The sequence below is a fragment of the Filicampus tigris genome, chromosome 5, assembly GCF_054856515.1.
Source record: "Filicampus tigris isolate MCC_2025a chromosome 5, RoL_Ftig_1.0, whole genome shotgun sequence".
Classification (NCBI taxonomy): domain Eukaryota; kingdom Metazoa; phylum Chordata; class Actinopteri; order Syngnathiformes; family Syngnathidae; genus Filicampus; species Filicampus tigris.
The window spans coordinates 19612936-19628035 of NC_141221.1; the positions used below are offsets into that span (position 1 = coordinate 19612936).

The window sequence follows — 15100 nt, forward strand, 5'->3', positions numbered from 1 at the left end:
CCTCAGGGCATCTGTGATGTCATTTTCAGTTAAAATAAATGACAAAATGGTCGCCCCCTGAGATGGCTAAAAATGGGTGGATTTTGCTGCTTAACTCATACTCAACAAACGCAATATTAATCAGAATGCTGTGTTTCAACTAGTGGGCCTACATAGAACATTTTCTTGAAAAAATATGTTTGGGTTCACTTCCACTTTAACAAAAAAACAAAGAAAAAAATCAGGTCACCAGGCAAAAAAAAAAGAAAACAAAATGCTCCTCAATATTACAAAGTTGCTCCTCAAATTATGTCATTGATTATCAAAAATGCTGCTCACGGACAAATCGTTATTTTGAGCCTTGTACTGGCTATAATTTTTTTTTTTAACTTCTGGCAAAGGGCTTTGCTGTCCTCAACAACAGGGAAAGGACCAGGAGATCTGACAGAAATACAGTCAAGACTGACATAGATAGAGATTTATAGAAACAGCATAGAGAGAATGATGCCAGATGATCTGGTGGCTTGAAATGTTTATGTGAAGAAAAAATGAACCAGGGCATTCCTTGCAAACCCATGAACTGATTTGAACCAGAGAACTATAGGCGGAAAAGGACCCTCACATTAAAACAAGCTGTGGTCGAGGGAAAAGTAGAATTTGGATTCTTTCCATTCCATTCCCATTGCCGTCAGATGTAACAATGAACTTGCTGAGTCAATGGAATATACTGTGTTTAGCCCCACCCTTTAGTTATCACAGCAATGTGATTGGTACAAATTGACAATGCCAAAATGACACTTAAAGTAGGTGCTTGCAATGCTAAAACTACTACCAAGTTTGAATGTGTCCTCACTTCACTAATCCACACCCCCGAGTCTCTGACCAAAGCCATTTTCATACATGGCCATTCATAATGGCATGCGATTATGAAAGTGCAGAGTCGTGATAAATAGCGCTGCATCGGGCAGAATCCTTGCACCCCCGACATTACTTTTCAGGAGACCAACAAAAATAAAAATGATGTAGAGTACGGTAAGTCATTTTCAACACTTTAGATGGGTCAATAATTTGTATAAATAGCACACACGTGTGACATTTTGTCAGTCATACTTTTGTCAGTCACACCTGTTTTAAGAGGAATGACAAAAAAATTTCAATTGCAAACCCTGCGTTTAAGTGAACTGCTCTATACTACATTACATCATCTAACTATTAATATCTGCAGTATTCCTTGGACTTAGTTGGACTTGTGCGGACAGATGCAGGTACTGTCAGTTCTTGCTGGTCTCCCAGTTGGCTCATGCATATTGTTGGCAACTGTATCATATCTCCAAATACAATCTACCTAAGTGGAATTTGCTTCCTCATTTGTGAACGTATCCTTGTTCTACTTTTGACATACCATACACAAACACCAATCAGCATGATGAGTTGACTCAAGGGATTGCCTGTGTCACTTACCTCTCAGACTGACAGAAGAGCATTCTTTCATGTGAATATGCATGGGGGAAATAAAGATTACAATTTAGTCACACAACATTCATCATAAACAAAGTGTGACTGCTTGCCTCTCGTTTGGGGTTAAAGTGTGTCTCGTCTCTGGATAACCCGTATGAATCAAAGAAATTGATTCCTACCTGCAGGAGGTTTGGAGATTGGATGGCAGCCAAGCAGAGTTGTTGTCTGATCTACGCAGCTTGAGAATACGCATTGAATAAAAAGTAGTTTTGGGGTATCATTTTGGATTTTGCACAGAGGCTCGTGAGCCTTTTATGTGAGATAAAACACTTGGAGAGACATTTTCTTAAATCACCTATAACTCACGCTAATCTGCAGTTTTCAAGACGGAGACATTTTCACAGCTAAATGGTCATTGACGTGATGCTGTTGCTTTCCATCGCAAGGAATCACGTCGGTCAAAGAGTGGCTTATTTCTGTTTGGATTTCCATTTGGTGAAGTTTTTATAGGTAATGTTTTTTTTCTGTGTAGCATCGTTGTTTTTGCTGATGATTTCTCCAGAGAAAGACCGACCCAAGCCACAATGTCTGCAACAGGAAATTAAAAAGATTTCAAGAAGAGGCTGCAGAATAGACTGAGACTATTTTTTACCATGGCACTTTTATGATATATTGATAATCTCCAGTATATCCAGTAGAGGCCAAAGAAAATATTTTTTTTGCACTTGCTGTACTATGTCTCTGTCTCGTGGTAGGTGCTGTCTCCTTTGTCAGACTCGATCCTGGCAGAGCGGACTGTCACGGTGGTGGATGACAAAGTGACCATCACAGAGTTGGGGGTCCAGTTGGTCACAGGACTCTCCATGAGCCTGGAGCTCAGTCCAGGAAGCAACAGAGCCATCCTCGCTACCACCACCGCACAAGAGGTTCTGCAGAGCCCCAAACAGGTCAGAACACTGCAAGATAATGGCCAAAATTCCACAAAAAGTACGATCAAAATATTTATTTTAAAGATTGTTGATGTTGAAATACAAATATGTTATGGGGGAATATAAAATACATATACTGTATACAATAAAGTGGCATGCACTGGTAGTGTTACATTGCTGTTGTCTTTCATGCAGATGACCTGGGTTTGATTCCCAGCCAGTACCCCAATATCCAACCACAACCGGTCCCAAGCATAGATATATAAAATGTGTGGGTTGTGTCAACTAAGGGCATCCGGTCTAAAAACTGTGCCAAACAAATCAGATGAGTTGAGATGTAAGTAACTTGTTGTGGCGCAGGGGCGGAGCCAGAACGTCGGTAATGGGTGGGCATGGAAAAATCAGGGTGGGCCTGATTATTTCTCTCACTAAGCACAATACTCCTATCCCAACACATTGTATATTCAAATAAAATGACAAAGTTTAGATCTTCCTTAGACAACCACAATTATGCCATTCTTAATATTCAATAAAATAAAAACACAATGAAAAACAAATTCAAAAATAATTGAATAATTTACTAAAAATTTAAAAGTATCTATCTTTTTCATGAATCTCACTGGGTGGGCAGTCTGTCAATCGGAGCTATGGGTGGGCCTGGGTGTGCACAGGCTCACCCGTGGCTCCGCCCCTGCTGTGGCGATCCCTGATATTTCACCACAAAAAGCATAATGTGCCAAAGTGGTTTTCTGGTAATGCACAGTGTTAATTATGCACACGTCGTGACCATTTTGGGGACAAGCAGTGATTTATAGTTAGAGATGGGATACATCCCACAGGTGACATTAAAAACCAATGTCATGCAGAGTGATTTTAACAAGCTAAAGGTGGAGATGAGCTTAACTGACCGAGGGAGGACCTGTGCACCCCCTATGCCATCCCCGGTGCAGGCAGTGGCGTGTTGGTCGTTACGTCCATAATGTGAGCTGAGTCTGTGCTCGTAAATAAAGCCGCCGAGACACCGGACCAAAGCAGCACTCTGTTCATGATGATCGCAAGGTAGGAGGACGTACTGTATTAATGACTAAAGCATTTTCCATGCATGTGAGGCTCGCGAGCAAACGAGCACCAGGTCTGCTGCACTTCTTGATACACTCGTTCTCCAAATTGTATTTTGTGCCATCAAAATCATCCGGCGCTGGCTGTATCGTTCACCACAAAATATTATTTGAAAAATCGTTTTTAAAGTTATTAAATGCACATGAAAAACAATGATTTTATCAAATGTATTCTAGACAAAATATTAACTTTTTACTGCTGCAAATGGCGTACATATGTGAAGTATCCCCGTAAACCTTTGCCGACTATCCTCAAAATATATCTTTGGTGAAGACTGAACTAATCAACCTGACATTATGTATGAATGGCTTATTGTGCAAAATCAAACCCCTTTTTAAAATTCATTTTTCTTTCCCTTGGCAGTTAAAAACAAATATTTCACTCTGAGAACAATCTGTGGTTCCAATTTAAAAGAAAGCAGTAATTATTTAAACACTTATTTGAATTGAGAAGGAATTACTGTTATTATAATGATTATGAGAAAGTCAAGGCGGGACGTGATCGGGGCTGCAAGCAAGAACAATGTGGTGACATTCACACAGAAAGCGTGTTGTAGACTTGCAATACATAAAGCTCTCATTATAAAGTAGTCCATATGGTACTGTTCACAAGTGCAAAAACACAATCACTGGGCAATAGAGGTGTGGAAAAATATGGACAGACAAGTGATCCTTCATCATAGCCGTGTTAAGTGCACACACTGTGCACTTGAATTCTTTTTCCATTAGGCACCAAGCTGTCTTTTTTTTTTTTCTCGAATGGCATGAAAATGAATGAAGGGATATTTTGGATTGATTGCATGTACAGTATAGTCAATGCTGAAACGAGTCTCCCTTGATTAGATTTGTCTGTGGAACACATCCAATTTGAGGGATCACTAAATAATTGAATGAATATGAAGATGTTGTGAATCCATTTATTTTCTTTTATGAATGGTTATCCGTCTATACCAGGGGTGCCGAAGTCCGGTACTTGACAGCCCCTACCCAGCCTGTCTTCCTCCTCCAGCACACCTGATTCAAATGATTAAGTTATTAGGTTATGATTCGTTATCAGGCTTCTGCAAAGCTTGCTGATGAGCTGATCATATGAATCAGGTGTTTTGGAAGAGGGAGACATATAAAACATCCAAGCCATCGAAGACTGGAATTGGGCACCCCCGGTCTAGAATGTACCGGTATGTGCGATTGACTGGCAACAAATCCAGCTGCTTTAATTTACCAATAAGCAAAAGAAAATGGATGGATGGATGGATGGATGCATGGGTTTCAGTGACTAGTAAATTCACTCTGATGGCACATCTTTAAAATGAGTGTGCAAAGGGAGTTTTAGCCTAAAATAACTTAAAGTCCAATCACAATAATGCACATGGGTAAAAGTGAAAGTAATGTTTCCCTGCCAGCGTCAATTAAAACCAAGCAATATTGGCTTTTCAGTGCATGTTCTTTATTGATCATGTTTAGGTTGTCTTTAAATCAAACGCTTTATCAGGCAAGTAAACCATACTTGAACCTTTAGAGCACTAGTATCAAACTCAAGGCCCGGGGGCCAGATCTTGCCCGCCACATGATTTTATGTGTGCACCAACTTCATGCCCCTTGCTAAAATACCAAAATTGCAACTTATTTTCACTTTATAAAAATGTTGAGGTATCACTTGCATTGTGTTTGTTGCCAATTCCCTTTTTAAAATAAATGTAAACATATTCGAACAAACATTTTCTTATTGGCCTCTGATTTCAAAATGATTAATTATTCATCAATTTGTTGAGGCGAGCATACATTTATTTGGGTTCACGGTCATAACGGCCCTCCGAAGGGAAATTATAACTACGATATTGCCCGCGACAAGAATGAGTTTGACATCCCTGCTTTAGAGTAATTACGCAGAATTACATTTCAGTGTCTATAAATGTTTTCAAACAACCAAGGAGTGTTGCTAAAGTGCATGTGCTGTCTATTTATTCGCTCCAGATACCACTCACCCACTTAAGTCAAGACCTGAAAGTGAGAGTATGGCCAAATACATATCCTTGGGCAGCTAATAGAAGTAGCAGCTTAATCTGAGTGCATGCAATTGCAACAGCACAGTCTCTGTACCCAAATATGACTTACATCCCCAACTTGGCCCTCAAATCATATTTTGCTTCCCCTTCTCATTTCCCCAAGCTAGCGTCATTGTGGGCTCTTTGATCTCCCTATCAAACCCCGTCTCTGAACTATTTCTTCATGTTTCTTGCCACTCTGTTCCTCCACTTCAGAGAATATTGAAAGACCACATATTTTCTTCATCACCATGTGCAAAGTCCTCTGGTTTGAAGTCTAAATGCAACTTATGAGAAGCTGTGGCATAAATTTACGTTTTTTTTTTTTTTTTTTTTTTTTTTAAGGAAGGTGGCCACAGGTATGTGTGGGGGAGTCAACATCCAAATTTTCAAATTTTCTTTATTCTAATATATATATATATATATATATATATATATATATATATATATATATATATATATATATATATATACAGTATATATATTATGTATATATATATATATATATATATATATACAGTATATATATTATGTATATATATATTCTAAATGCCGTGTTTAGACTAGTGGAGATGCATAGAACAATACAGTTGTGTGGAACTAAATGGCAAGAAAATGTGAATAAGAGTCAACACAGTCAATATTTTATGTTGGGTGGTAAACATCAGTAACATGAGTGTAAAATGAACCAAACACATGTTTAAAGTGAGCATTTTAAGCCACTTGATACCTAAATGCCCTTGCCTAAACATCAGAATCTCATGCTTGTGTATGAGCAAAATAATACTCAACATGCTATTAATGCATTGAGATAAGATAGTAGATAATGTCCCAGTTTGGGAAATGAAGCTAGTAATTTAGGTGCCACACTGTATTGCGCCGCGCTAAATTCTTTCTGTTTACTGTTGTGCGCTGGTGTTTTCACAGGAAGCCTTGATCAGTGCCTGGTTGCAGTTCAGCGACGGTTCTGTGGCTCCTTTGGACCTGTACAACTCTGACTTTTTCATCCTGACAGCCACATCCCTAGATGAGGGCGTGGTGACGGTGCAGCAGAGCCCCTCGTGGAAATGGCCTGTCATTGTGACAGAGGCAGAGGGCCAAGGCCTGCTAGTCAGGGTGGAAATGACTGTTTGTGAGATTTGCCAGAAATTCAAACGACGTAGTATCCTAGCGGCGGGCAACTGTCATGTCAAGGTAAAGTTTGGTTATAGTGACAGCTCCAGGGGAGGCAGCAATGATTATGGCACCGATGGCGAGGAGATGGAGAACAGAGGAAGGCCGCCCTCACCCGACAGGATTGGGCTGGACACCCACTATTATGGCAGCTCGATATCTGACATGGAGCAAGGGGTGTTGAATGGGGCCACCACTACAGGAAGCTCAATCATGAGCAGACCCAGTGGGGATAAACTCTCCGGTGGCGGCAGTGAGGGTATGCCGATAGACTTTGCTGACTTCCCCGCTCAAGTGGACCTGCCCCGTGGGCGCAACATGGAAGACGACCTCGTACAGACCGCCCGCGGTCTCACGGATCTGGAGATTGGCATGTACGCCCTCCTGGGGGTCTTCTGCCTTGCTATCCTGGTGTTTCTTATCAACTGCATCTCCTACACGTTAAAATACCGCCACAAAGAGCTGTCCGTGGAGGGCCAAGAGAACATGAACCACGCCCACGACTGGGTGTGGCTGGGAAACGAGGTGGAGCTGCTGGAGAGCGAAATCAGCTTGTCACCCCAGCAGGAGGAGCAGACCTCCATGATAGACTCCAGCAGCGGGCTGGAGGAGGGCAGCCACTTGTTGAACGGGGGCTCGGCCCAGAGGAACGTTCAGAGCCAAGTGCACCGGGCGGCCTGTGCCAAGGAAGGCAAGCGAGACTCACCGACAACAAAGAGGAAGCGAGTCCAGTTCACCACATTCACCGCCATGCCCTCGGACAGCGGATGCCCGACTGTTAGCACGCTGACCCGATGCCACGGCCGGGACATTAAGTGGGTGTGTCAGGACGTGGCGCTCGCAGACTCCAAGGAGTTACGCAATTACATGGAACGGTTAAATGACAGTGCTTTAAAAGAGGTGGCATAATACACTGATGCACTCATGATAACTCACCCTTTTGCCTTTCAGGGGAAAGTGGGTCTGGATTTGAAGTGAACTCAGACATTTGAATGAGAATCCTATCCAACCTGCCAAAGGCACAACGACATCAAGGGTTGTCATTTTAACCACAAATGTAACGTGATACATGGAAAATACATCACTGAATGAGGACTCGGTGGTATATGTTTTCTTTTGTTCCTCAGTTTTTGTTGTATCATTACAGGATTAGTAAATGTCCCAGTCATGATCTGCTGCCGATAACGCTGTGAAATTCAGATGGCATGTAGAATTTAAAAGAAACAATAGATGTTCCGAATGGTTATGCATATTAAAAAAGTTTTGGAGCGTTGTGTAACATTTTGCTTCTTAATTTCTCCCTCCAAGTCGTTACTGTAGAAAGACAATCAATATATCGAGACCACAATCTGTGTATTGTATTTCCATAACACACTGAGCAATGTCAAGAGGGCGCATCAGCTTTTGTTGAGTGCAGCATCTTCAAACATCTCATTTGTCTGGATAACTGTTGCTGTTTTGGAAGCGTTGGGGTTGAGAATGGGGAACAAATTACACATTAATGCTTGTGTTAAGAGTATTTTATGTGATGCAATTTAGTCACGCGGCAAGAGTTTTAGTCCTTTATTGCTGACCATTGAAGGAAAACAGTGGCCATTAAAGCGCCCCTGTCCTTAAAGATCATTGCTCACAGGACAGCGAGAGCATGGAAGGGCTTTTTAAATGGCTGGACAACATGGTAATGTGACATTTCTTATGCTGCGCCTGAGTTTTGTGAGCTTTGAAGAAAATACCAATTAAGGTCTTGTTAACCTCTGCCCAGAGCTGCCAGGAGAGCATACTGATGGACAAACTGGGGTGTGTTCGTAAGCTTTCGCATGAAGGGAAAAGAGGTAGAATTACAAGTAAGGTTGGACATTTTTTTCAAAATTGCACAAATAATCATCTTTCAAAATGTCCCAAACAAAAGCAGTCATCTGAAAAATTGTAATTTCTCAGTGAACGTTATTACCACCAGTGGTGTCAGTTGTTGTTTTTTTTTTTTTTTTGGTTTTGTTTTTCTTTCTGAGTGTGTGTTATTATTTTCCATCAAGCCGATAAATGTTCCCATTATGTTAACTGTCGCTGCAGTGTGGCTCAGATTGTTAATCAGCAACACTCAATATTATAGTTTGGATGACGGGAAACCTGAGATACTTCAGCCGCCATTAGTTTGCCTATAATTGGCAATAAACACATGCACACCTGCACACACGCGGAAACACGCCTACACGCCAAAATAACACGTTCACACAAACACACAAAATTGAAAGTTTTGCGGCTCTTTTTGCACTTGTTTGTTGGCTCATCTCCTTCAATGTTCTTGAAATTTCGCACATTATCAAGCAAAAACATGAATTAATTGATAAACTAACCATAATTTGATAAAAGATTTCAGCATAATACATTTGCTAAAATGTGTATTTGAATGTAAAAATAAAACCACCACCATGAAAAAAACCCATAATTTTTGCTACTGTTGCACATACGATGCTCCATACAGGAAAGCCGCAGGCCTGGTCATATTTTCTTGAAACCGACCCTATGATTTATTTCTTTGATGATTTATTTAAAACCCCTCCCGTATTGTGTCTCTTGGTATGTACACGATGTGACTTGTTCCGTTTGTGTGGCCCACTGGAGGCTTCAATGCACAAAAGTAGCACTCATGAGGAGAATGTCCAGGGTTGGGACAGTGGCTGCTCTGCTCCGCCAGCAGACTGTGAAGGGCGAGGAGCGCCACTGTGAGGTCTGGGACGATTTAAGTGTGGGCCACAAGGGGCATGATGGATGGGTGGTCCGCTGCAATTAAAGCACCCCTGCCACTTGCTGTGACCAGAACCGGTGGCTTTAACATCTTCAGGTAAGAATAAAGCATTCCAACATCTTTACACCCTCGGGTTCGGCTTTAAAACGTACAGTAGCTCTGGAGAATAATGATTCCATTTTGGGAGAATGGAAACGGAACACTTGCTCAGCTAAGTCTAGATTTCCCAGGAATAAAAGTGAGAATGATCTCCCCGAGGCCTCCATCTTAAATGGACTTTTAATGAAATTAATGATGTGAGTACAACAAGCTCTCACTAATGCTTGGCAGTTCTCCCTGTGGTCTGTTTGCAATTTCCAAATGATTCACAGCCTGATTTGTTTTTTCCTCCAGAGCCATTTTTTAAAAAAAGGTGCACTGCAGCTTTAGTATAACTACAAATCCCACGGAAAGAAGGATACATTCTAAATGCCGTGTTTGGACAGGACAGAGTCACTGGAAGTGAACAACACAATTTTATCAAACAAAGCTTCAGGCCACATTTTCTTTGCTGATGTAATTCGCATTTTCTTGAAACCGACCCGAAACTCCACGCTTAATTACATCCATCCATCCATCCATCCATCTACTGTATTTCCTATACGTTTATCCTCACTCGGGTCGCCGGTGAGCAGGAGCCTATTCCAGCTGACTTTGGGCAAAAGTCAGACTGATCACCAGCCAATCACAGGGCACATATAGACAAACAACCAGTCACACTCACATGCACAACTAAGGACAATTTACAGACATCAAATAATCTAATATGCATGTTTTTTTAAATGTGGAGGGAAATTGAGTACAAGCAGAAATCACACACAAGCACGTGCAGAAAATGCAAACTCCATACAGGAAAGCCGCAGGCCTGGTTCAAGCCCCTAACTGCACAACTGTGAGACCACCATGCTCACCATGCCACCAATTGATTATATATTCTTCAACATTACCTTTAACCCTGGAAAATCTATTTTGAACAACTCCAGCATTTCTGCAGCACGCTCTTTGGTTTTGAGAGCCTGCAAATGAAATTGTGAAAATATAGTAACTGCATTTATGTCTCATTTTCAGATTGGTGCAGTTTATTTCGTTGACTGTATGTAGGCCAACAACAAAGGATTCTTTATTTTGGAAATACAGCAAACTTGAACAATTACTTTAAAATGGTCTCTCAAAGATTTATGAACTGGCTGAAACGTGTTTGAAGGCAAATATTTTACAACGATATTCAAAAGTGCTTCAGTGAGTGCTGTTACGCCAAGGAAAAAGAGATTCCTTCTATTACAGACCTAATGATCACTGCAATGAGGAAACGGTGCCAAATGGAACTGAGTGGAATGATGTGGTCCAAGCTCAAAAAGAGATTAACTAAGCATACGAAACATCTGCAACACATTGAATTGCATGGCTCAGCGAGACTGAATTGAACAGTGGAAAGACAGTCACATTTGAAAAGGATTCAGAAGTATCATCAGACAAGGAAAACACTTCAAATGACCATCAATCTTTTGCTGCTGACTGCTTGAGAGTAGACAACTGTACTCTCTTCAAAAATATATCAGGCCTGACTCTAAAAGCCAAAGGCAAAAATCCAATTGCATTTGTTGTCTAAACCCTTCTTGTAGCTGTGGCTAGAACCCAATCCACCATGTCACGATCAGTCCCGGAGCACAAGTAGGGCTACTTGCATGGAGCAACATATCAAACAAGACAAATCAGGGTGTTTTCTGCCTGCTGGAAAACAACAGAAGGTCATAGGGCTAGTGAGAGTCACCTGGCACGGCTATGGTAAGAGGGTGACATATATTTATCCTGATACCTGTGCCTTCTTATGGAAGTCAAGCTCCACTGTGAAAATCGTGTGGTATAACTTGGCCTGCACGATGAATGCATGCATACTAAGATATTCATGTGCGTGTGTGCATGCATGCATGCAAGTGTGGTGAACAAATCTTTTGAGCGTTTCTTTTTGATGAACTGATTGTAACGATTCAGTTCACTTAAAAGAACTGTCATGCCCATCACTACCATCTTGATAAATAGATAAAAAGATGGATGGCGGAAGGGTACTCAGGCTGCAGACGGATGGCTGGATGGATGGATAGATATTAACAAACAGAGATGTGCACTTTTGCCTTTTTTGCGGGTCCTTCCTCCGTCCACGACCTGCGTACCCTTCTGTCCTCGTTTCTCCATCCTTATTCATAAATATAATCATCTTCCTACCCTGTCTATCCTCGTCCTTTTAAAGCGCTTCCACTTCCGGGTCGTTTACGTGTACCTCAGCGCTGGCAGAGATTTTTACGGTCTAAAGATGTCCCACTCAAGGACATAATTTGCATGCAAAGGTATAAGGTTAGTTAACAAAACAAAATTGCTATCCAACTTTTTCCTACGCCCAATATATACATTATCCCGGATTACACACACAAAACAGGTTGGGCGTGTCAGTCAGTGAAATGGCATAATCCATGGTATTACATGTGTTGAACCACTAGAGGGCAGACTATGCCTGTGCAATGTTACTGCAAGGAGCACACATGAAGCTTGTGCAGTCAGTTAATAAAGGCAACGCCGTGGTGCTGCAGAAGAGAACAGTGGTCTTGCTTTTTAATAGAACCCAACACAACGCGTAAATCAGGACTTGAACCGGTTAGGGACGATTACAGGGATCCATCCTTTTTAAAAGACTTCACATCCTCTGTCCGTCCACACTGTTCCACTCCTAGGACAGAATGTCCATTTCTGGGTGTAGGGCTACTCGATCACACTAATCCATATGACTGGAAGACTGCGTATTCACATGGGCCTCAGTCAGAAGAGGTAGGAGGGATAGGGCGCATGGCTCAAACCATTAGGGTGTTTTAGCACCCCCAAAAATGGGCTGCACACGCCTATGTTTCCATCCATGATTACCATACTGCTGTGCTTGTCCTCAGTAGCGTTATGAGTGGTCTGGTGGGGAAATTAAGACTGCCAATTGCAGGGCACATTGGGCCATTTTCTCCCATGCACACTTTAGTCCTTTTTAAAGGCGCCTTAACCTTTTTAAGGCTTGCAAACCTTTTATATACGCATATTCTCCCGTCCAGACTTCTGACACAGCCACTGCGCATAAGCTGCGAATGAACACAAAACACCAAAGAGGTGTGATTCACTGACAGATTCACTGAGGCTGTCTTAAATTCATGGAAACATAGATTATTTTTTTTCCTGAGATTTGTGCATGTCATTTCAATCTGTGAAAAAGATAAAGCACACTTTTGATTTGAAAATACTTTATGTAGAGGATGTGTTATTGGCTTCAAAATTTCAATAAAAGTAATTTAATCAGAATACAGATTTTACGACTAAATGCATGTCTGGAGGTCCATCTGTAAAAAGGTGGAGTGTCTACCAAGCTAGATCTTTTTTTTTTTTTTTTACCAGTTTAACTTAGACTTATTTTAATGGACCAGCATAGAAATAAATAAAAACAAATTAAATATACAACTCATCATTGTATACCGCGATTAATGTAGTTGTTGTAATTAGTGGGAAAAAAAAATGCCAGTCATGAACATTTTTGAAGCGGAATTGTTCCTTGCTGCTGTAGTTGAACATCCTGAACGAACGGCAAAACCACTAAACCACTTTGCCACTAAACAATCACTCCCTAACAATGCTGTAATTGCCGGGTAACAGTTTCTTTGATCAACATGGTAACAGTTCAATCTCTCTGTTCTCTTCGCAGATTATTTATATCGGTCAGGGGCGGTAGTACAGCTGAGCCTTCATGTCAGCGTCGAGGTGCATGTCAACACTGGGCCACTGCAAAAGACTGGTAGAACAAAAAAGAAAACTACTTCACGACAGTGAGTTTATGATAATTTTCCGAAAGTCTCTTTTACAATATTGTTAGTATGTGTGGCATATATTGCAACTGCAACCAGACTTCAAGTGCAAAACAATTACGCACTCAATATATTATAGTTAAGGAAAACGAATGAAATGACTCAAATTGAATTGAATAAACATTTTTGTTAAGGAAATAAAATAACTAAAACTAACTGAAACTACATCTTACAATTATAAGGCAAGGCAAGGCAGTTTTATTTATATAGCACATTTCATACACAAGGCAACTCAATGTGCTTCACACAGGCAAAGACAACACCTACAAGCATTTACAAACACAACAGTTAACATTTCAAAATCAAAGCAGAGAAAACAAAATCAGCCAACAAAACGACTAGAATGTACGTTGACATTCAAGCACATTAGCAGAAAACTTTAAATACATGTAAAAGTAAAGAAATAAAAGTGGGTTTCTAAAAACATATCAAATAAAAAATGATTTAATATTGTCTAGAGCTCTGTTTTTCAAACTGTGTGCCGCGGGAAATTATTTAATTTGTGTGCCTGTGCGGTCTAGCCCCCGGCAGCGTAATCATGTCTTTACTACACTGTAGTAAACATTGGCAGCAGCAGCAGCAGCAGGTAGCTAATTGTCTCGGTTTAGAGACAAGCGAATTAGTGACGCATGTTTATCCAAACAGGCCCATGTTTCACACTAAGTATCAATATGAAACATTTTAAAATACATTTTTCTTTGTGTTTATCCATCCATCCATTATCTATACCGCTTATCCTCACAAGGGTGGCGGGGCGTGCTGGAGCCTGTCCCAGCTGTCTTCGGGCAGTAGGCGGGGGACACACTGAATTGGTTGCCAGTCAATCGCAGGGCACACAGAGACAAACGTCCGCACTCACAATCACACCTAGGGGCAATTTAGAGAGTCCAGTCAACTTACCATGCATGTTTTTGGAATGTGGGAGGAAACCGGAGTACCCGGAGAAAACTCACGCAGGCACAGGGAGAACATGCAAGCTCCACACAGGGAGGCCGGGGCCGGGATCGAACCCACGACCTCTGTGACGCGGACGTGCTATCTTTGTGTTTATTTAATTCCTATTCAAGACTTTATAATATAACATAATCCTTCAATGTTAAAAAATGCTTATATAAACAATATAACACTTAGATTGTTAAAATAAGCTTCTTTTTTGTTTACAATTTCAGCTGCTGGTGTGCCGCGGGATTTTTTCAATGAAATAAATGTGCCTTGACTCAAAAAAGTTTGAAAAATACTGGTCTAGAGGACCTTAATCAAAGGTATGAGAAAAAAGCAAAGTTTTTAACCTGGATTTAAAAGCATTTACACTCGGATCTGACTTCACTTCTGTTGGCAGCTTATTCCATTTGTGTGCAGAGTAACAGCTAAATGCAGATTCACCATGTGTACCGTGAACTCTCTATAAAACCAACTATAACTATAGCTTTCGTCTTTGTCAATTAATATCATGCATGTTCATTTGAAATGAATTTATTTTGGTATTGCTGTACATCGATACAGAAGAAAGACGGAAGGAATTGTAGTTTACTTCTTCATTAAACAGTACTTAGTGAGCCTTTTTTTATCCTGCGCTCGATAAACCTTCCACATATTAAAAAATAAATAAATAAAAAACAAAACAAAGCATTTTTGAAGACATAAAAAGAAAAGCTAATACATTTGCTTAATTAAAACTCATTGAAATAAAAACAAGAGTCAAAACAAAATAAAAACTAACTAT

General features: G+C 40.7%; 1 protein-coding gene across 1 annotated transcript in view; it reads left to right on the top strand.

Moving 5' to 3' along the window:
- The window catches only part of LOC147147692 (transmembrane protein 132C), a 149491-nt gene extending 141516 nt beyond the window's left edge, over positions 1 to 7975 (top strand). Inside the window, exons 8-9 of the mRNA XM_086031703.1 lie at positions 2193 to 2384; positions 6457 to 7975. Of these exons, the coding sequence (XP_085887829.1) occupies positions 2193 to 2384; positions 6457 to 7611 (1347 nt within the window). The 3' untranslated portion in view covers positions 7612 to 7975. The remainder of the gene's footprint in view (positions 1 to 2192; positions 2385 to 6456) is intronic.
- Positions 7976 to 15100: the final 7125 nt, after the last annotated feature.